Here is a 23,602-nt window from a genome sequence, read left to right as displayed (position 1 = left end):
CCCGTGCCATCCTGCTGAAGAGGAGTATGGCCACCATTCCAACACAGAATTAAAAATTGAAGAAAAACAGACTTCGGGCTAAACTTCTGGCACACCCAATTATTGTTCTGTTGACACATAAAACTGCGGTATTCTTTTATCAAAATTCTGCTTTTTTTCCTCTTTTGATTACATACAGGACAGGACACAAAAAACTCCCAATTCTTCTAGTTTAAGATTACTTTATAGAAAGAAGTTAATAGTAAATTTAGAAAAAGTAACTGGAAACAGAAGCAGCAAAAGAGGAGAGAAGTAAGAGGAGAAGACCAAGTAACCATTTAAATTACTCTGGAGTGCAATTGATGTTTCCAAATGATTTTAATTTAATTCACCTATAATGTGTAAGGCTTCCAGATTTCACTTCACCGTAATTTTATAGCTAAACAGATCTTTTACAGACATGAAAAAAAAAAGAACCAGAACAGAACAGAGAAAAGCATCAGTGCGTTCAGGTCAGGCCCCGGCCCCAGCCCTGCAGGACGGGGTGCCCGACGCCGCCGGTGCGCGTGCGCGCGCCGCCCGAGCATGCGCAGTGCGCGGCCGGCGCGCGGGGCGGGCGGAAGTGGCGCAGGCGGCCGGCGAGGCGGGCCAGGGATAGGGACCGGGACAAGCAGGGACCGGCGAGACAGGGGAACCGGCGGGTCTGCGGGCCTGGCTGTGTTTCCCGCTGTGAGACCTCCCCTCCTTCCCGCAGCTGCCCTGCACACGGGCTCTGCTCTGGGAACTGAGTCCCTGCACAGTGCCCCACGGGTTTGGAAGTTTTTTTCCGGGCACTAAGTAAACCGAAGGGGGAGTTTTGTTGTTAATACGCCTGCGCTGATGCATCTAAGGTCTTGTTTTAAAGATCTCGGTTTTTTGCAACTGGTGGACTGACTTTCTGGAGTGGTTAGTTCGTACCGTGTGAAGTGTGGGATCTGCAGTGTAGCTCTGTCCTCCTGAGGCCTTTGCTTTGCAGTGGATTGCTGCTTTCTAGCGCTGAAGTACTGTTGAGATAGTGATGGCTGTGTAAGAATCCCTTTTCCTCAGGTAATGTTGGATTGTGGTCTCTTGCACAATGTCAGATGAGTAAATTTTAATCTGAAATAAAGGAAATTTTGTTTGTTTGTTTGAGGAAACCTAGTTGTAGTCTAATGAAACTAAGTACCGCCTATGTGATCAAGAATAAGAATAGCCTAGGACATACTTCCCAAAAAAGATAAGTGCCTAAAGATCTGAAGCAAGAGCATGCTGAAGCCTTGCAGCTAAGGGAATGTGTCATGCTACTGACTTGATTTCTCCTTTTGTTAACCGGGCATGATGTTTTCACCTTGTGAGAATTCTCAAGGAAATAATAGATTACAAAATCAGACTTTTGCAAAAATACTAGACAAACTACACGCTTTGCTCACTAGTGATCCTTGTGATTTCGTTAAGACTTTTGTATGACAAAAGCTTTCTCTTGTCACGGCAGATTGGGTTTGTGGTAGTTCTGTACTGCCTATTCTGCTCAAGCCAAAAATGTTCATTTTTATGATAAAATTTTGCATAAAATATTGTAGGAGTGTATGGCTGTGTCTACATATGTGTGTTCTTTTATAATGAAGCATTACCTATTTCATAATTGTTTTAATTTTTGCACAATTAGCCCGAGTATTGCACTGACTGGTATTTCTGTTTACAGGGGCTTCAGGTATGTACCGCAGTGACTGACCGCATCAATAAGATGCTGATGCTCTTGACTATTCCTTCATTCTTCATGAAACTTTGGTGAGGTTTCCTCCAGAAGTCTACACAGACGTGTTTTATTCTCTGATTTGGAGAATGAGTTTTCTCTCTCTGCAAGTAGCAGTTGCTTTGATAGATAAGGAATCTGATTCTTCATGGCTTTGACTGCTACAGCATCCTTTTCTCAAAACAACATTATCCTCTTCATGTAATTTTTGTGTATGACTGAAGTATTTATTGGTTGTAGAGAAAGGACTGAATTTTCCAGTTTGCCTCTCACTTCTTGTCAGTTTTTTTGCTTTTCTGCTCCAAAGCTAATACCTCAATAGTTCTTGAAGAAAAGTTGTGTTCTAGGGGAGACTACAGAGGAATAGTGTTGAAGTAGATAGTTCCACTGTCAGAAATTTAAGGTCTATAAAATTAGTAGGCAGAATGTCAAGGATAGGGCAGAGCAGCACATAAGAGTTAAGACCATAGCCATCCTCAGTATTATATTTCACTTGAGTGATGCCTATCACATTCTCTTTGGGGGTGTTAAATTGTGGGTTACATCCTATATACAGTTTATAATCTACTTTAAACAGTTTACATCCTTTCATGTAGTTCTTTGTTAAAGTTGTTAAGCTCTTTGGTTGCTCACTGTCCATATTTTTGTCACTTTAATTACTGGAAGGTGAAAGGTATTTGTAGTTCACAGGCTTCTTCCTTCTGCTCTGTGTGTGTGTTGTGTCTCCCTCCTCTTCAAGGAGTGTCCCATGATTCTGTCTGCCTTTCTTGCGGTCTCTGTTGGTTTTGTTTTGGGTTTTTTTTCAGTATCCATACATATGAACAGCTCTGTTTACACCATTTACAGGCTTCTTAGGCTCAAGCTGGAATGATTCCTGTCAGTGTTGGTCAGGCTTTTGAGAGCAACAAAGATACTTGACAGACTTACTTTTTTTCACTCAGTTGTTCCTCAGGAGAGTTGGGACAAGGACCAAGGACAGCACTAACAGTATCTTCATGTAGATTTTGAAAGTCCATGCTCTATTAGTTTGTTTTTGAAAATTCATAATTCTTAGAGCTGGATATTCATATCTTTGGTTTTTCATTGCAGAGAACACAAATCTGGGAGCTTCAGAGATAATTGCCAGTTAGAACACATGACCTTAGTTTTATACATGCAGAAGTTTAAGATTTGGGAAAAAAACCCACTTGTTTTGTACAAGAATGTTGTTTACATAAATTTGAATTATAAAAAAATGCTCTGTGTTGTTAAGATATCTTCATGGGGAAGAAAAAAAAACTGGAAAAATCTATATAATGGCTCACATAGTGTAACAGAGAGAAACAGGATAAAAAAAAGGTGTTAATCTCTTATGTTGTATATCTCCCTGGCTCATTATACTGTTGCTGGGTGAAGATCAATATTGCTGATTAACTTTGAAGTTGACTCTTTCTAGGTGGAATAGATCAGCTTCTCAGTCTGCTAGAATAATGTGTGAAGTAGATACTTTGAACTGAAAAGCTGTGTAAATCTCCTAGTTGCACTTTCCGCTAGAGACTTGAAATCCTAGTAAGCTAATGACAATTCTGTCCTGGTTTGTGTTTGAAAACATACAGATAAAGGCATCGTTTTTAGCCTCATTTAGTAACATTTTATAGAAATTCTAATACCTCACTAGTCAAAGCAGTTGACAGAGATGGAACAGCATCTGCACCTTTGTAGCAGGCTTTTACTTGTCCTTCATCTCAAGCAGAAAGGGAAAGCTCTCTGGTACTGTACCTCCCAGCTCTCTGCTGCCATAAGTTGACCCTGGCTGGAAGCCAGGTGCCCACCAAAGCCGCTCTTACCATTCCCCTCAGGAGGACAGAGAAAATACAACTAAAACCTTGCTGGTTGTGACAGAGAGATCACTCACAGTTTACATGGACAAAAGAGACTCAAACAAAGGAATTTAACTTATTAATCATCAAATCAGGGTAGGATAATGACATATAAGAACAAATCTAAAGATCTTTCCCCCACCTCTCCCATTTTCTGGGCTCAGCTCCACTCCCAGTTTCTTTACCTCCTCCCCCTGAGCGGTACAGGGACAGAGAATGGGGATTGCGGTCAGTTCATAGTGCTTCATTTTTGCCTCCTTCCTCCTCATGTAAATAGGAAAAAACAAAACCAGTCATTCTGTGTGTAACCGTAGCAGCTGAGATGGCCTCAGACCAAAGTATTGCATTGATACCTTATGAGTGGCTGTGACTTCTTGCTTATATCTGATAGACAAGAGTAACAGCACTGGGGAGTTTCTTGGAAAATGGGGAAGGAGAAAGAAGGGTCGCTTACAACGAGGAGTAGTCATGAGTTATTAGTGAAGTCTGATATCTATGGATACTGGAATAACAATAAGGTGAATCTGTGATTTTTCTGAAGAATAAGGTACTTTTTAAAAGAGTGTCTGTAATGTTGCTGTCTGCACCTATATGTGTTGACCTATGTGTATAACTTAGGATCCAGTGGTCTTTCCATTTTGCAATGGTTTCCCAATTCCATTTCATTGTAAGTGAATATTTTGTAGGAATTCAGTCTGCTTAGCACTGAAGAAGCTCTTTTGAACTGTAACTGAAATGTAGTTTTTACTGAGTATAATTCCAAGTTTTTGTGTCCATTGAAAACTATAGGAAATACTTTCTTTCCTGTTCTTTACTATCATGTAAAAATTGCTAAAGCAGTTTGAAATTAGGACTGTGGCTATAATACTGTTATCTGGGTTTTCAGAAAACAGAAAGCATTTTTTGTTTAGTTTATTAAAACTTACTGAAAACAGATTGATAATGTTGTGGCTTTTCTGTAGGTACCTGCTTGAATTAAACGTACACACCAAAGACAAAGATACCCCCAGAAGAAATGAGATCAATGTAATGAGAAAATACAGCAATAACTACTTATTGCTAGATCACTTTTTTCTATTTCTCTTACATGTAACTTTGCTACAATAGACTGCTCTTCCTCTCCCCTATTCTCAGCATTATAACACTATCACTAATAATTTATTTCATTGACTTTTAGCACAGTGAGGGCAGACCATAGGTGACACAGTCATACATTTCTTAGCTTGTTCCCAGTGCCTTCCATGCTTAGCTACCCATCTTATTTTAAGATACCCATCTTATTTTATTTATTATTATTTCATTACTTAATTCTTTGATGAAAATGTTTTGATCAGTATGTAAGCATCTTTTGTTCATTTTGAGTTAAAATGACAGATGTTTTAATTTATTGCAGTCAAATTTTCTTATAGGGAAAAAAACTGAATATGGGGACTATCTGTCCATGACCTTGTGCTGGGGAAGGAGTCATTCAAAGTCTTTGCGTGGTTTTTATCTGCATTTCTGTACATAAGATATTAACATTGTTTACATTACCCTTTGCATTTATATGTATTTCTATTTATTTGTATGTAAAGTAATATTTTATTGCTATTTATGGTGTTTTGGAATGTTTGAAAAATCAAGTAATTTGGATGGTTGTCTACTGCCAAGGAAGTGTTATTTTCTTCTTGCTACTTACGGTACTAAGAGATGAGGCCAATCCCTCTGAAAATTGTTAGTCTCGCACAATTAAACTGTCTTGTTATGAAATAGGTCAATATTCCCATTCTGAGTTAAGATGCAACTTGTAGTAACTCTTAATTTGAACAAAATGAAGAGCTGCAGGACTCTTTTTATGATTTTTGTTTAGATAAAGCAGCTATGCCTGTTCAATTGATGAAGATCATTAAAGGGCAGTCTGAGACTCCACTACCAAGCCATTTGCAGAAGGAGAATTTGCAACATTTGAAAGAAGGCTGTGATCATACCAACAAATACGTTCAGGTAAACTGACCGGTAAACTGTCTTGCTTTGAAATAGCTCCTGTTACATTAGCAAGGCACTTCTGTATCCCAGCTCAGGTGGTGACTTTCTGCAACTGTGTATCTTTGGGTTGATCTGTTGCAAATCTTTAAGCAGTGGAAAATTATGACCTTATTGAACTTCATTGCATGTTGCTATTACCTTCATGGATTCACAGTCCTGCTCATTTCTCTTGTGTTATCAGACTAAAGTTTATAGGAGTTTCTCTTTTCAGAGTTTATAAGCTGTGGACCAATTTAAAAACACATGAATATGCCAAATGCTGTGCTGAAAATGTAGGGATTGGGGGAGGTTGAGTGGTATTTTGTTTTAAGAAAATTGTAATAAGCACCTCAATCCTGTTAAAGATCAGATTTCAGAGTAATGACTTCTAAAGTGTTCTCCTTTTGTATGAAACAATGCAATATCCAATTTTATGAAAAGTGTTGCTTATAGCAACTACCAGTATCAAGACTCAATTAGGTTTTTTTATTATTACCAAATGTGCACTTATACTTGACAGTAATCCCAAATATATTTTGGATTGGAAGTACAATCCTGCTGTACTAGCGAAATGCAGGAATACTTTTTTCATGCCTAAAACAAGTGTTCTCTGTAAAATGCATTGTCAATTCTTCAGTGTGTTATTTTTTTATCCTGTTTAACTTTTTTGGTCTGGCACTCTGAGAATTGTTTTAGGCATCCCTGATGTTCATGTGTCAGGAAATCAGCATAAACCCAGGCTTTCTTTCAGTCTGTTAATGAAAAAAAACAAGGGGGAAAAAATAAAGGCAAGCTGGTTCTGTAGAAAACCTGAGTTGTCTCAAATCCTTCAAAAAATGGCACAAACATTTCAAAAATATGAGCTGATCTAATGTTTTTCTGTATCCAAAAAAATTCATTTTTGCTTCCACAGCTGTATATTCTCAGTTCCAACTCTAGTGCTCATGTGACCCTGTGATTGAGTCCCTTCATGAGAAGGAGACTGGCAGAAGGCCATCTATATTGCTGGAGAGAGGATAATTTTCTGCTGCTCTCACTCTGCACTGGTTCATTGTGGTGTCATACTGATGCCAGGAGTGGTGCACTTTTGTAGAGCGAAGGGACAAAACTGCCCTGTTTGGAAGCAGGCAGCAGTTGAGTCGTGCAGGAGGTGATTTGACTGAGAATGATCCAGCCTCCCTTAGGTCTTGTAAAGGAACAAATGGAAACATCAATAACCACTGCTGCTAGCAAATGGGGTTTATTCCTCGGGGTGTAGTTTCTTGTCCCTGTTCACCTGCAGGATATATGGACTTTCAAGCTTTGAAGGGCTATGTCTGCAAGCAGTCCTGACATTGAAGAACAGGGATTCTTGTTCAGAAGGAAGTGGTGAAGAAGACAAAAACGGATTATAAATTAGAAAATGTTTCTGCCAAAATAAATGTTACCATTAGGAAAGCAGAGCAATTATTACCAGACATAGATTTGAAGCATGCAGTATTATAGCTGATTCTGAAAGGGAAAGTGCATAGAATGTCTTCTCAGACTTCTGCCTTATGTTAAGAGAACTTCCTGCTGGTGCTGACATGGATTAGTAGGTGACTAAAACAGCTTGGCATAAAAACAGCACAACTGGGGAGCTGATAAAGCTGATGCTAATGCACTGTTAAATGTGTAGGAAAATCCAGTTCTGCAGGCTGAGCTTGAAGTGAACCTTAGAATGCACTGATGTTAGGTTATCGTAGTGGTGGCACACTGTCACTCTAGACCTGCCAAAATAGGGATTAGGTCCTGCTTTGACAAGGAGAGAAGGGCAGAGGAGTATTTTTATGAAACATGTTCTGGGAAAAGCAACAAAAAACATTTGGGATGCTTCTGTCTGACTTGTGTGCCTCAGTCCTTTCATTCTTCTGCATGTTTTCATCCTCCTGGCATCTCTGTGAAAACTGCAAGTTTCAAATTTGTGGAAAAACAGCACAACCAATGTTAGTACCTCCTCAGTCAGCATGTCTGTTAACTAGACATGATGCTTCCTCCCATTGGTTCATCATCCTCGGGATTTTGCTGTGGCAAATCTGAACCAAACCTGAAAATCAGCTGCCAAATCAGCTACAGAACCAAACTGAAGGAGCGAGGCCTTATAAGGAAGGAGACATATGCACTGGAAGAATTGTACATGGTTTGAGAGTGAGTTTAGTGGCATATGGAATGTGGAGGGGTTTGGAAAAAGCTTGCTTCTGAACTCAATAAGCAGTGCAGGATTTGTGAGGGAAGAGTCAATTTGGGCAAGTTTTGCTAAGGTAGGTTCTTTAGAAGTTTGGAGCCCAAGAGTTCCAGGCATGTAGAGAAAGCAATGAGGAAGTGGGTAGCTGGGGAAGAGAACTATAGTGTAGGTGTTTGGGATACAAAGGAAAGTGGAAGGGCCAAACCATTACAGCGAAGAATGTGGTCCCAGAATTTGAAAACTCTTTGGAAGATACTGGGATGTAAAAGGAAAGATAAAAAATAAAGATGGTCAAAAGGCAATCACTGTCGCATCAATGTATTCCACTTTTAAATAGTGTGCTGGTGCAGATTGAAATTTCTTACTAAGAAAAAAATATATATGTAAATGTTGAGTGTTCCTGAGGTGACTGTTTCATTACAAAGACTTTATTACAAGAAAAATTCTGTAGTCTTTTATTTACCTGTGAGTACAGTTCAAGACAATCTCTGCAAGAACAGTTCTATATATATATATATATATATATGTGTGTCTGTATATACATATATATGTAAAGTGAAATTTTAAACAAAGTTGTAATTTTGAAAACAAGTGAGAAACCTTTCTGTTTTTAACAGGTAAGTTCCTACTTTTCACAGAGAAGACTAATGAGTTTCGTAAGGAGACCTAATTATCAAACTATTTTGGAAATCAGCATCTGCAAATAATGTTGAGGTTTTGTGGAGTCATATTATTTGTTTATAAAAGATAGTAAAATCTTGTTGAATTTGATTTGGATTACTTCTCAGTTAGTGTGTTGTAGCACAAATTTTACTCTGAAAGGCCTCTGGAGTAACAGTTCAGTGCTGCATATTTTATCCTGATATGGTTTAAGAAGCATTTGCTAGCATTTAAGTCCAGCTTACCGCTGAATATGTGTACTGTAAAATCACTGATTTACCTGACTGTCTTCTTAATGTTGCATTTATAGACAGATTGCCCTGCTCTCTTTTTACAAGAGAAACTTTTTACAAGAAACCTCTTAGTCTATTTTTGTGCTTTGTGTAGGTTTTTTAAAGCATTATATAGAGTCTGTTTTCAATATTTTGTTTTTCTTTATTGAACCAATTTTTGTGGTTTTATCATTGAAAAGGATACAGTGCTTTCCCTGCCATACTGTGAAAGAATACACTTGACTGACATTTTTGGTACTGTTGATGATAACGTCTTTCTAACTAGATGTGTTTGTTCCAAAGAGATGTTACCATCACTGGTAATCACCAGCACTCATTTTTGCTTCATTGTAACTTCAGCATCACAATAAAAAGAGTATTTCTAATTAATTGTTAAATCATAGTGTCTTTCAGAGCATTTGTATTATTGCCAAATAATTGGGACACTACAGTTTCAAAGCTTTGTAATACTCTTCTCACAGCTGTATTTTTTTTCCCCAGAAGATTATTTATCTTAATATGCATCTGTTATATCTTGACTGTGATTCTGTTCTGATATTTATGTTGTAATCCTTTGCCAGTATTTTTGGAGAAATTGCTTCACTACCTCTTTAGATGCCTTTCAGGTTTTGTGCTAAAACTCTAGTCTTTTATGCTATTTTTGCAACTAATGAAAGTTACATGTATAGTTCCATAGCTACTATTGTATTGTTTAATATAAGCTTATCATCTAGTCAGTAGCATCTAAGTAGTATTGACATTTAATACTTCCTAGGTTATATCTCAAGAGTGTTGCTTTTTAGTGCTGTCTATAGGACTTGTGGGGTTCTTTTGTTAAGAATTTAGATGGCAATTTGCACTTATTCCTTAAATTATGCCTTTTTTAGCTTACAGATGTTTCTGCTGTTATCAGTATTTGAGTAACTTAGAGGCATAGAGTCTTAGTTCACAACATTTTATTTTATTTTTTGCTTTTTAGGGAGTAGTTACTCTTTCCTACCCATTAACAAAACTCAGAGATGGAACAGACTTTTTCAAGATTGTTCTTCAAGGTACTACATTTAAATATACATTTTAAATTTATGGTACTACATCAGTAGTACCTGCTTTTGTATGGTGTTCAGTAGAATGTGAGATTTAAAATACTCTGTAAAACTGTTCATTTTCTACAAAAAGTTTATCTTAAACTTACGCCAGGTAAGTTAATGGAAACAATACAGTCTTTGTATTTCAGTAGACTTCTTGTTGAATGATTTTCTAAAATACTGCCCTAGAAATGGATTAGTTATATGTATAGCTTTAGTAGTGTATTTTCAAACTGCTTATCATAAGAAGGACTAACGAAATTGCACACATAATTGTTACCACATAATATATATAGCATATACTACGTAAGGGGACATTTAATATGGGTCAGTATTTTGATTCACAGCAAAATATTTGTGTTTCATTCTGTTTTAATTTAAGCATTTAAAAAAAAGGAAATTTCACTTGACTACTCAAGTATTTGAATATCAATAGCTAGACTAGCACTTTGAAAGGCCTAAGTTGTTCATCATGTAATAAATAATGCAAAAAAATATGTTCTTTTTAAGTCTTAAGCTTATCACCCCCTCCAGTCAGGAAGGTGGAGGAGGTAATTTGTCAGGTGTCTGTTGGATTCAAGGAACTTTCCATTTCCTTCCATTTCATTCTCAGCTTATTCCTTACAGTGGCTAGAGAATCATCACGAGCTCCCTCTGATCCTCCTGACTCCAGTGCCTGAGCAGCAGGCCTGGAATGTGCAGGTCCTGCCTAGTGACGCTGCTTGTGGCTGGTGTTAGCAGAGGTGGATGGAGTTGATGGGGTCTTAGTCAGTCTCCCTGCTGGCTTCAGAGTTCTCAGAGGGGTGCTTAACCTCCCTGAGCCTTGCTGATGTCAGTGACTGCTCAGGAGAGGAGAGAGTTTATGCACATTCTCCACAGAAACATAAGTTTGCACACCTAAATCATTGATGATGTTTCTGAAACAGTAAAAGGTAGAAAACTCAAAAAATAACAACATGATTTCTGCTTCAGTCCTCCTGGAAGGCTATTAATTAATATGTCTGTATCCTGGAATATCTTCAGTTTATAATAAATTCTACAATAGGATCTGTGTTAATGTGACTGGATAACATTGCCTCTCTAACACTGTACATTGGATTAGTGGAAATCTTTTAAAATTCTATTTAACTGTACATTGGTATACAACGTGCACATTTTAAATGGTCCTTTTAGGAAGAATATTCTGAGCAATATACCTGTAGTTAGCACACTTTGTTTATTAATTGAAAAGTGTTAAACTCTGTAGTTCAACTTGTTTTGTAAATCTTTTTCACTTCTGTTTTGTTTTGGAGAAGGTATAGTGATTGGAATCACTTTTGCTTTTTTCCCCTCTAGATTCGGATAACTTGTTTTCCCAGATCAACAGCATCAATGTCTTAATATATGGAAAAATGGCAGAGGATTGTGCAAAAATTATACGCCGTGGGGTAAAAAAACCACCAAAACATATATATGTATATATTCTTGTTTTAGGAATTGTTTTTCACAGATGAATGTTCACTTCTTGTCTTAGTCTACCTATCCCTAGAATTAGAAATAATCTCTTCGGTCCCTTCAAATCTATATATATGAACTAGAAAAAAAAAGTGTTTGCTTACGTAAATTCTTTCTCACACTAATACTGAAATAAAGCAATTCTTTTTATCAGTGCTGTTTACCTAGCAAGCAAATAATCATGAATATGGATAATAGAGAAGTCATCCATTTATATTCATATTTTGAATGTTTTGTCATCTGATAAGATAATTTTAGAATTAAATTCATTTCAAAGACAGTTACACTAAAAGATTAAAAAAAAAATTCAAAACTATGTGTACAGGGGTTTTTTTATTGGCTTGGTGCTGGTGTCTTGTTTTGTCAGAGATAGAAGCTTGGTTTGATTAGCTCCAGGTAAAAGACAAGTCAGCCTGTGAGTTTGTGAGACAGTGTGTTGCCACTAAAGGAGAACAAGATAAAAACAATTACCTCAGTCTTTTTATAAGATTGCCTGTCAGTTTACTGACATGTCAATATTAGCCAAATATCAAATTAAAATTAGTATATGATACATTATGAGCTCATGTTAGTGCTTTTTCATTTGTGATACACATTCACACTAAATCATAGAATGGTTGGGGCTGGAAGGCAGCTTTAAAGATCAGCCAGTTACAACCCCCCTGCCATGGGTAGGGACATATTTCACTACATTAGATTGCTCCAAAGCCCTGTCAACCTGACTTTGAACACTTCCAATGGTGGGACAGCCACAACTTCTCTGGGCAAATTGCAGTCTTTATACAGATTTCTCAATTCCATGGAATTTTGACAGGGAAGTCAGGGTTGGAAGTTCTTTAACTATTTTGGTAAATATGCAAGCTGCAGAATCTTTTTAAATTCAGTGAACTAATCTATTTTCTCCTCATAAAAATACAAATATTGAACAAGGCATTGAGCAGCAATTCGAAGATAAAAAGATCAGTACTAAAGAGCTGAGTAGGAAACTACAAACCACAGGCAACAACCCTTAGACAGCTGGAGTGTGCTAAAACCCCGGTTTGTTCTTCCCCAGTGAACTGAACCTTCATGGTCCTTACCTCATGTCTCAAATGAGATTTTAAGTTGGGAAGAATATGAATATGAGGAAACAATGATTTCTGAAGCTAGCAGCATTTGAAAAAAAAAAGCATTTTTTAGCCATTAAAGAATTACTTCATGAAGGTCCAATACTGTTTATTTGCTGCATGCCATTTCAGATTTTAGTATTTTTTAGTTTCCATGTCATTCTTGGCATAGTGTGAGAACTTTAGCTAAGTAGCCAGGGGGAGGAGTTGGCAATTTCCAAAAATGGGAGTAGCCATGTTGTCTCCTGAGAATCTTCTCATTCTGTAACAGAATAATCATCAGGAAAAATACTGTCTTTCCTGTATATCACACTTTTTGAATGAGGGAAATAGAATTTCTTTTTACCACTTAAAAATGTTGGTCGAATCTGAGTTTGTATATGCAGTGCACTTCTGTTGACATGGAAATCCACCAATTTATGTAAATAGCTTTGATTCCCAAGCCAATTACGAGATCTACTTAGCTAAAGGCGAAACGGAAACTAATCTATTTTGAAAACTAATATAACATTAAATTTCAAAGCACTGTGCAAATATTAGGTTTAGAAAGTTCAAGTCACAGCCTGTCAAAGTTGACTGGGAATTTGTAAAAAATCTGAGAATATATCTGTTCATTCTACCTAGATTTTGAGGTTAGTGCTGTCTTTTCCTGATGGGAATTGCACAGTCCTTCCACAGTTTGTTTTTATTTAATGTAGTGCTAGATATGGCAAATGTGTTACAGGAGAGTAATCACTAGTGACCTAATATTACTCAAAATTTTTTTCTTTTATTATCAGCCTGTTAAAAGGCTGAGTCTATGTAATTCTGAAGTTTCTTCTGACGGAGGAGAGCAAGATGAGAAGTCACCCGTACTGAGCTCCAATCCTGACTCAGCAACCACATCCCAGAACCTTGTGCAACCTAAATTTTAATACTGAAATGGGAATAATGTATAAGCAAGGCATAGCTCTTTAGATGAAGGTTGATTTTGCTGTTGAAGGAACATTCTGGATAGCATCAGCTAACAGTGAAAGACATGTACTAACTCCTGATTCCTGCAAAATTCATGGAGTTTCCTGAAGTTTATTTGTGTGTTCCTGGAAAGAATGAAACAACTTTCATGTTAGCAGGACGGTGTGTTAGAGGTGCAAGGAATACTGAGTGTTCTAATTGTTTTGACACATTTTAACTTACCTTTGAGTATGGCTTACTTCTACGTGACTTATATATTACTTTTTAATCAAAGTATACATTGTATTCCCATTTGTGACACTACCTGAAAGTCATCATGCCCTAAGTAGTTTCATTGTGAATTAAGCTGATTAAATTGTATTTTCTGCAGAAATTTTTTTTCCAATATTTTAATAACTACATATATAACTGTCACTTAATCTAGCAGCCTTTCTTTTTCTTGCACAAAACATTAAGGTTTTGGATCTTAAATCATTTAGAGTAGCATTGTCAGATTGCTGAAGTAGCAAAAAACCACGCTGTCATAGTGCAATATTTGGCTAAAACTGTCAGCTTTAATAAGAACACTCTTTTATTTGTTGTAATCAAATAAACACATGAGCAAAAGTTGCTCAGTAAAAGTTTATGGAAGTGCTTTTGGTAGAAGCTTGAATAGAAATAGGATTCCAAGTCTAATATGTTTATTGGAATGGAGCACACTGGCACAGCCCTGCTATACAGCTCTGATAGCAAGGGAGCTGACTATAAAGGAGATTTACATTGTATCAGATAGCTTTGTTCAATCACTTCTGATTACCTAAACGTATTTAATGTATTTTTTATCTTCTCCTTTTTCGTTTATTCTTTCTTTTTTTTTCTCTTTTTTATTTGGTGAGCTTGCTGCTAAAAACATGGGCTGCTGCTGGGACTTGAGTCATGTACCCTTTAAATCCTCCTTTTCTTGTTCATTTTGTGGTGTCTGAGGAGCTTTGTACCGAAGTGAAAATACAGTTACGATCACTTTCTGTGCTAGAATCTCAGGAGTGATGCCAGAGAAGTTTGTAATGTCTCTTTTGCTACCAGAAACCTACCTGTTGATTGACCTACCTATTTAATCCTGAAGGAAGATGTTTATCCAGCCAAAACAGAGTTTATAGGAGAGTTTCTTGAAAGTGCAGCTGTAAGTCAGTGAGAAAGAAGCTCCAAGAGAAGTGTTTTATCGCTGCTGATCTGATGTGTGATTTCTTTTCTACCTTAGTTAAGCTAACCAGAAAGGAGTCAGTCTTTAGTGTATTCAAAGAGGAATGATTCTTTTGCCTTATTCAGTGTGAATCTTCCTCCCTAGGCTTTGTCAAAAATAGCACTCTGTTACAGTAGCATCAAGAGTGTGAAAATGTTAGCAGAATTTAAAAGAAAAAAAGCTTTCTGGCATTTGTTGTAAATATAAATTCCATGGGTAAAAGAGCTAATTTGGGAAACTTAAAGGCAGTTTTTATAATTTGTTCAGGATTTTTGTTTCGTAAATGTCTTGAGACTTTGGGGTGACATTTCACATCATATAGTCTTAAAGTAGAACGTGTTAGAGTCTGAGTAATTTTCTGTTTATTGCTCTGTCCCCATAGGAAACCTTCATAGTTGCAGGATTTAAGGTGATAAAATTGCCTACAGTGAGAGAGGATGGTAGACATGGTTGTCACCTGGAAGTGTCTGAAGAAGCTGGATCAGCCATTTATGTATGTGGTTATCCAACTTTTTCTTTTTTTTTTTAATTTCCAAAATACTTACATTAGCATTTTGTTTTGTAATAGAAAAAAATAATAAAATCTATTAAAAATTGAAATGCTACAGATTATTTTACCTTGTTCATCAGGAAACAAGACACATCTGTGTTTGTGCACCTGTAATTTTATAATAAGCCTAACCAAGTTATTTTCCAGGTAAATTTCTGTTTGCAGAGTGCAAGAATTTGACTTTAGTTGACTTTAGATAGATTCCTAGAGCTGTTTAAACTACTTTTGTGCATAACACATTTCAATAATGCAGACAAGGTAGAGGGTGCAAATTTCAAATTTCAAATCTGTAATTTTTACTTTTCTCTAGTCTATGAGTTTGTTTGGCTTTAAGTCAAGTCATGAACTGCTGCCTTTCAAATACATGGATTGCTATAATCTAAATTTTATAAAGACAATTGTATCCTTTTGTCCTGAGTAAAATATTTGTTCTTTTTTGCTATTCTCACATCAGTGCTGTTTATTTTTGTCTGTATAGTTGTTTTCTAATTAAATCCTAAATTTAAGTGAAAATACTTTTTTTGTTTAATTCCAGAAAGGCTCTTTTGTTTTGGAATTGACCTCTATAGGTAACTAAAACTTGGCACATACCTCAGCGAGAAACAAAATTATTTAAAATGATAATGGAGACTGTTTCATGACATTCATTATCTGTTGATGGTGATGATGATGATGATATATATTGGTAGAAAGAGTATGTTTCATTGAAGATCATGGATAGCAAAACTGCCTTCAGTCTGAATAAGTGCATCTAAACTAAAAGTGCCTAAAAGGAGCTACATGAGGCTTTCAGCTGAGTATTGGCAGACCTCGTGACATACAGTCTAATCCCAAAGACACTGTGCAGCTCCCTGAATGCCTAGGTTGTGCTGAGGTGTTTATCTCATCATTGACCACAGAATGGAGCTTCTGGCACTTCATTTAGTGACACATGCATTGGATGTTTAACATTAATACAAGTGAGCAGACTTTGTGTGTGCTTCACTTTCTCAGTCACAGCTTCTCACTCGGCTGTTTAAAAGTAAAATCAGCTTCAGGAATGCGGCTGAGGAGGAGAGAAAAGCAGATCCCCAGCAGGAGTCGGCAGTGCTGAGGCAGTGCACCGCTGTGACACGGCGCCCTGTGACCGGCAGCCAGGCTGGGCTGTGGCCTCAGGACGGCAGCTGAGCCCTATGTTCCTCACAGAGAGAGTGGGGGGGTGTTGGCTTTTGGTCAAATCACCACAATTAGTTCTTTAAAAGACCTTACATTGAAGATAAGTTTGGCTTATAAGTAAGGCTCAAAAGGCTTAGGAACTATCTTTAAATAAAATTTATCCCATTCTGGTGAATTTTTTCCCCCAAAGGAAAGTAATAAGTTGCTGAGAATAGATCTCCTCTGAGCACTGACATGTATATACGTGTTTATGTACAAAACCTGAACCCGTTTAAGGTCTATGTTAAGCAAGTGCAGTTTTAAATTTGTAGCATCCAACTTCCAAATGCTACTCTATTAATGTGACCTAACATATTCAACTAAGTGACTTTAGAAAATGTATTTTTTTGAAGAAGCTTTTGTCTGAGTATAATTGCAGTAAATATTACTTTCTTTTCTTCTGTAGCTAAAATTTTACTAGATTCAGAGGTGATTCATATAGCAAAAATGTCTGTAGGGCTGGTTTGTATTTCCTTATAGTGTTGTATTTGCTATAAAGTTATCAAATGTTATATTTGCAGTGCCTTCAATTTTGTAATCAGAAAGCTTGGGGGTCTTTTTCTCCATAGATTTACACTACACCAGGAACAACTGCTGCTTCAGAAACTGCATCTGTGGTGAGTTTGCATTTGGGATGTTTTTAAATCACGTGAGATTAACTGCATGTAAATAAGAATGTGTGGAATTCGTTTTTGTTCCTGTTTTATTTACTTCCACTCTCTTGCCCCAGCAGTCATTTAGCTTTTACTTTTGCAAAGAATATACCTGGAACACAAAATAAAATATGAAAAAAGTAGCATGTTTTCAATACTTGTGGTATAGTTCCCTTCTTGATCTCCAGACTTCATGTCGGTTTAGGAACTTGGAACTATAAAGGTAACTGTTAGTCTAAATAAAATTGTATACTTGCGCTGTAGAAAAAAAAAGGAAATATGAAACTTCCTTTGATTTAAAATCAGACTTCATGTACTGATCTTAACATTTGTTTTGATTACTGCTGGGATCAAGCCTTTATGTGTCTAAATTAAAATTCTACAGGAAATAGTATTTTAAAGGCAGAGGAACTGGTTTATGAAATTTTAATGTTCTTTATCATGATCTTAAAGATTCAGTACCAATGGTGATAGAGCTTGTTTTCATATCATTTTTATTTACAGTTTGATTTTTTCAGTATAGTACTTGAAAACCGCAGTTATCAGTCAGTTTGACAGAACTCGTATCCTTTAAAAGAGTCAAATCAGGATATATTACAACCTTAAGAAGAGAGGAGAATAGTCCTGAAACTGTAGAAAGTAGTCCTTGCTTTCTTTAATCCTCCAGCAACTGTGGTCTTTCAATCAGAGGATGTGCACAGTGTCTGTGAGAGGTAACCCCCCCACCAGCCCAAGACAATGATTCTGTGCAGTGACACTGCCAAGCAGAAATACAAAGCTATTAATGTATGTGCTTTAAAAAGTCCTCTGGATGGACATGTTATAATGGATAAGTAAAAAATTATCTTTCATTACTCTTTATTGTAATGACTTTTACTCACCTGGTTCACGTATTGAAACTTATTTGAATTAACTGGTTGGCTTTTTGTAAGAAAGATGCAATCACAAAAAGAAATTAAAAGTCTTGTGTACTTTCTGAGTCTAAAGTGACTAAGATACAAAGAAATAGGTAATCCTTATTTCTTTTTTTAAGATTAAATAAACATGTTGAGGATGAATGATGTTAAAAGACAAAGTTCTGTATGAATGTTTGAATAATTTTTTTTTCTATTCCCTCAATTGTATCATTCCTTTTCAGTCTGTTGCTCCAAAATATGTGTATACTCCTCTGAATCATCTCAAAGATGGAACTATAGTGAACTTGTATGGCATTGTGAAATTCTTCAAGCCTCCATATGTTAGCAAAGGAACTGGTATGTACTATATTCAAGAGATTTGAAATCTCCTCCAGCGAGAACTGTTCTTACTATGTTTTTTAAAAATCAACCAGAACAACAAATTCACCTGATCCTTTGACCATAGCTTTGACCAGCTAGTAGCAAGGAAACAGAACAACAAATAGATAAGAGATACCAGTCAGCTTAGGCAGGCTGGTGGAGATAACAAATGAAAAAAGTTCTTAATGAAGATTTGTCATTTGTCGAGCTACTTTAACAAGGCTTTGGGGAACTGAGGACTTGGAACATCTTAATTAGACAAGCACTGATTGCTGGAAATCATTAGGGCTGCCATCCATTCCAGATATGTAAGAACAGTGAAGTTAAATGCACCGACTCTCAAAGTAGCATGTCTCCAAAGCAGCCAGGAGAGATTTTTTTCTACTGAGTTATTTGTCAAGTTAGTCATTTCGGTTTCTTAAGTAGTAGAAATTTAATAGGGAAAATGATTATTTATTTAACAACTAGTCCTTGCCTAAGTGTCATTAATAGCTTCCTGATATGTTTTCCCTGTATATTTTCAGTTGGCATTATTAAAATAACACAACAATATCAGTGGAGAACAGGGACACAATTTGATGTTAATATTTATGAAGATAGTTGTAATTCACTTGCTACTTTATAATGAAAATCTCTAAAACAGTTTTAATTAGTGTGGGGTTTTGAGTAAAAATATTCACTGATCAGTCAAATATTTCAATGTTGGTTTTTGATTTTTTTGCACAGTCCAGAATGATGTTTGCTTGAGAGGGTGCAAAATGGTCTATGATGGTTCTGCATTGTCAGGGCATGAAGTGGCTCTTGCAGAAGATTCTGTGGTTGCATTAGATCTGGCCCAATCTGGCACTAATACATTCTTTGTCTGATACTGTAATAGTAGAATCATGTAGCTTTAAGCTGATGCCCACTGGAAGCATGGAAAGTGGGGCCACTGTACTTAATCCACATGGGTCTTTATTCACTATATAGATACGCCCTGATGCTGCTCCTTCTTACACATGTTAAGGCTTAAGGCTGAGGCTTTGCACTGTGTTCCCACTGAAAGTGAGTACCACTGGAGTGGTACCTAATTTAGTCTTGTCTGTTTATATAGTCTATAATTAAAAGTGCATAATTGCTATTACCATTACTGCATTTAGGTGAGTGTTAAAACACTAGTGAATGAAATGAGTTTTCAGTGTATTTATAAATTATTTTTTACAGAGAAAGTTGTTTTAGCTAAGCACACTTTCGCTGGGGGCATAAAGTTTGAAATGTCTATATATGAGAACTTCATGAGTTCTGAAAACTGTCCAGGAAAGTACTTTGGGTCTTGCTTGGTAAAAGAGACAGATGGGATTTTGTCTGCTAGAAGATCTGTTGGAAGTGTTTGAAACTCTATTCTAACTTTCCTTCCCCAATAATTTAAGAGCCTTAAGATACTTTAAATTTTTAACAAAGATGATATTCTCCTCTCTCTCCTCCCTTAATCCTAAGGATATCTCAAGTATTTAACCTTGAGATTTAAAAGAAAAAAATGTAAATAGAAAAAAAAGAGCCTCTGTCTTTGTAGTGTCCAATTACAGAGATTATGTGCTTGACCATGAAAGTTTTAGGACATTACAACGTGACAGTACTGCTACCCCAACCCTTTTTTTGCATGGACCCCTAGAGATTAGAATAATGTTCTTTTCCCTTCTGTTCAGTGTGGTTATATGCATTTCTTTTTTAAATAACCACTGTTTCTTATCTTAAAGTATAGAAAATAAATAAAAGATAAAAAGATATTTAAAGGGAATGAAAAAAATAATAAATAGTTTAATAAATAGTTAATAGAAATCTCAAGACAGATACTTTGATCTGCAGTTTACAAATGATGGCATTGAAACATCTGTTTAGCCAGATGCTTCTGGTAGTTACTGGATTGTTTGTATCTCTGAAGTGTATCACCATGTTAGAAATAACAAGCTCTAGTAAAACAGTTTGATTCTTTAGAGGTTTTGTTTTGGGCTTCTGCAATATATGTTTGTATGTACATATATATATACACACATGCATAGGAGTGTGTGTACGTTTGTACTAATTTTCTTCTGTCTTGTTGAAATATAAATGGTAAATCGACTGGGTCAGCTGCTTGGTGTTAATGCAGACACTTGTGTATTGAATGGCCTCAGTAATTCTTGAAAACAGTATTAATGTTTCATATTGTTTTCAAGAGAGAATAATTTGCTACAATAATCTCTCTCTTTTTTGTGTGTATTGAAATAAAAGAAACAGAAGGCAGTCTTTAATTAGAGTCCCTGACTGCTAACAACATTGCCCAAAACCTTTTTATCTCTTTGAAGGGTGAAGTTACTGGTTCAAGGTAGTGGGTTTTCCAGTAAATGTTACTGAGGAATAAATACGTGATTGCCCAAAGGGGGAAGTATAATTAGATCGATGCTTTCCACCTTAGCAATTTATACAAGCATATTTGTCAGGAACTGCTGAAGTCCCAGTAAAACTACAATAAATGTTTAATCAGTAAATCCTAAACAACTTGTAAGTCCTACAGTATCAATAACTACTAATCTGGAAAGCTTTTGTAGCAATTCTGGTTTTCTTAGGATGACTGAAAAGTGCATTTGTATGTGAAGCTGTGGGGTTTGGGGTTTTAGTGTTTGTTTTTTATCTATCTGTACATACTGTGGAGAAATGCTGATTTTCTGTTCATGCTAATGACTGTCATAACAGTCCATAAAAGAGTGGAAATGCTATGACATTATGAAAGGAAAGCTGTAACCTGAAGAATGAATCTAGACTGCCATGATAGTGGAGGCAATTCAAGATTTTCATGACTGTTACAGGGCTGCAAGAGATTCATGTTTCAAACTATTTAAAGTCAGGACCTAGAAGCTTGACAATCAGCATTCTCCATGCAGATAGTGTAACCTTGTACTGATTACCAAATAGTTGTGGATTTTTTATGAAATGAAATAACTCTTTAACAAGTTACGGAAATTGTATTCAAGTTACGGAAATTGTATTCTTAAAGAACAATAAGGACTAATCTGAAGGAATATAAAAAGCATGTAAGATGCATGCAGACCATCACTCTATACTTTCATTTAAATTAAACATCAGTTATGTCTCCTTGTTTTCATAAACACCAATTCTGGGCAGTTACAGGCATCCTTCCAGGTAGCTATCCATGGCAGGTGGTGTCCCTCACATGATGTTAAGCCTATGTGAGAATACCTCTTCATAATAATTAAATATATTTTTAAAAAGGTAGGTACGTTTTGAAGTTCTGTGTAGTGTCAGCTGAAATTCAGTGCTTTTACTGAGACAATGTAGTATGAAAGTAAAAAGCCTTCTTCTGTAGCATATAAATTTGCTGAACTGTGCATCCGTTGTGTCATATTTTTAAGACAGATTATTGCAAGTAAAATCTACCAGTGATAAAAATTCTCTTTTAAAGAAAATCAGTGGATTTTTTAAATCAGTGGAATAAATTTCTCTAGTAAAGGAAAATTGACTCCAATAGGTAAACTTTCATTATTTATTTATTTATTTATTAGCTTGGTAATGAAGGGATTTTGCTTTGTTGGAAAGTATACTGAGAAAAATCAAGTGTGACCAATGACATTATATTGTTTTCTTTAACTCTGGGACATTATTTAAATTCAGCAATTCTGTTTAGAGTTTGACTCACTATTTTTTTAGAAAAATGAATTAATTCACTGATCTATAATGCTACTGTGGAAAACAGAAAACAATTCTCACATTTCGGCTGGAAAAGAAAAGACAGGTGGCTTTTTATTTTTAACTTTCAAAAAGGACTTTGCTGAATGATGATTTGATTTTAAAAAATCAGTCTTTATGCATTGTTCTCAAAGACCTCTACTGTAATTAGGTTTATTGTAGAAGTGGTGTTTTGAGGTGATAGTGAGGAATGGAAGACTAAAGTCACAGAGACAGAGAACCTGTATTATGTAGAATGTGTTCCCTGGCTATGTTAAGCAAGTGTAATACTTTATACTGCTTTGACTAAGATGATTATCAGTCTTACATGATTATGCTAATTACACAGAAAATTGAGGCAGTGTGTTAACTTCTACCATTAAATAGGCAGCTGCACATGTATGAAGCTGACTAGGCTGTATAATCACAGCATCAAAGAGTAACCACAATTCTAATGTGGAATTTTTTGCTATTTCCTGTTGATTCTGATGTTGGATTATATCAGTGCACTGTGGCATGTTATTCTATATCCCCAAAGGATTGTAAATCTATGAACCATATGGGTTTTTTCTTAATTGCTCATTTTGCTCATATTTGCAACAGCTCTTTTAAGTTAACCTCTAGAATTCATACATTCAAAAAATCATAAAATTCATAAATTCATGTATCCAAAGAAACACATCAGTCTTTGGATTACAGTAGTAAATACTTGCAGTTTTGTCAGCCAGTGACTGGAGTTTATTCATGACATTCCTGGCATAAAATGTCAAAATAGACTATGTGGACCTTGTGCCTTTGATGGGAGTGTGGAAAAGAGTGATCTCAGCAACTTTCGAATGCAAAAGAAGATAATTTATCATTATTGAGTCTATGTAAAGATCTTGGGAAAGAAGAAGAGTACTAGTTTTATAGAAATACAGAAGGTTTTTATGTATGTAGGAAAAGTTTTATTTCTCGGTAAGCCTTCGGTGGATTTCTTTCACCACTTCATTCACTCAAATCATGAGGGAATTTAAACTTTTTAGTTTAAATGATAGCAAAATTTAAGGGTGTATGTGCTGGAAACAGAAGAATATTTCTTTTGCACCACATGTTTTAATCCAGTCTTACACACCTGTCTTCATGTTTGGGGAATCTGTTCAGAGTTTACGTGACTACGACTATCATCTTTCTATGACTGCCTTCCTGTAGCTTTTTTATATAAGGCAAATCTGTTCGTTTTACTAGACTGAGAGCATTCTCTTTCACAGCTGTCAAGCAACAACTTACATGTCTGCATCTTTGTAACGTGCATGATGGAGATTCCATTGACTTTGTTTTAGAACTACGGCACCTTTGTTCAGTTCCCAGATACAGAAACTCTGGTGTAGTGTCATTATCACTAATTGCCTCATAGAATTACAGCTAAGGGAAGTGGGGGGTTTTGATCCTTAGATTTTTTTTCTTTCCTGTTTGGGTTTTTCTCTTTAAGAGATGACTGTCAGGGCAAAACAGATTTGATTTGGGGAATTTAATTCATTGCCAGTTAACGTCTAATCGAATAACTTACTCAGATATTGAGAAACAAAAAAAACATTTGAACACTTAGGGAGAAAACCTTTCCTCCACCTTTCCCAGGTT

General features: G+C 36.1%; 1 protein-coding gene across 5 annotated transcripts in view; it reads left to right on the top strand.

Annotated features, from left to right (window-relative positions):
* The first annotated feature begins 601 nt into the window (after positions 1–601).
* Positions 602–23,602, top strand: part of POT1 (protection of telomeres 1) — a 57,652-nt gene continuing 34,651 nt past the window's right edge. For 4 of the 5 annotated variants that reach the window (XR_007203125.1, XR_007203126.1, XM_048301080.1 and 1 more), the window contains exons 1-8: positions 602–1,065; positions 1,700–1,708; positions 5,459–5,592; positions 9,728–9,800; positions 11,169–11,260; positions 14,989–15,099; positions 16,920–16,967; positions 18,142–18,256. Coding sequence is in view for 3 of the 5 variants with exons in the window: in XM_048301080.1 (XP_048157037.1) it covers positions 5,470–5,592; positions 9,728–9,800; positions 11,169–11,260; positions 14,989–15,099; positions 16,920–16,967; positions 18,142–18,256 (562 nt within the window). In the remaining 2 variants the exon portion in view is untranslated. Of the gene's footprint in view, positions 1,066–1,696; positions 1,786–5,458; positions 5,593–9,727; positions 9,801–11,168; positions 11,261–14,988; positions 15,100–16,919; positions 16,968–18,141; positions 18,257–23,602 lie in introns of those variants that run through there. The other variant, XM_048301081.1, reaches the window with a different exon arrangement.

This window comes from Corvus hawaiiensis, chromosome 4, assembly GCF_020740725.1.
Source record: "Corvus hawaiiensis isolate bCorHaw1 chromosome 4, bCorHaw1.pri.cur, whole genome shotgun sequence".
In the NCBI taxonomy this organism is placed as follows: Eukaryota; Metazoa; Chordata; class Aves; order Passeriformes; family Corvidae; genus Corvus; species Corvus hawaiiensis.
Note: the sequence above shows the minus strand (reverse complement) of the source record. Positions and strands in the feature narration are given on the sequence as shown.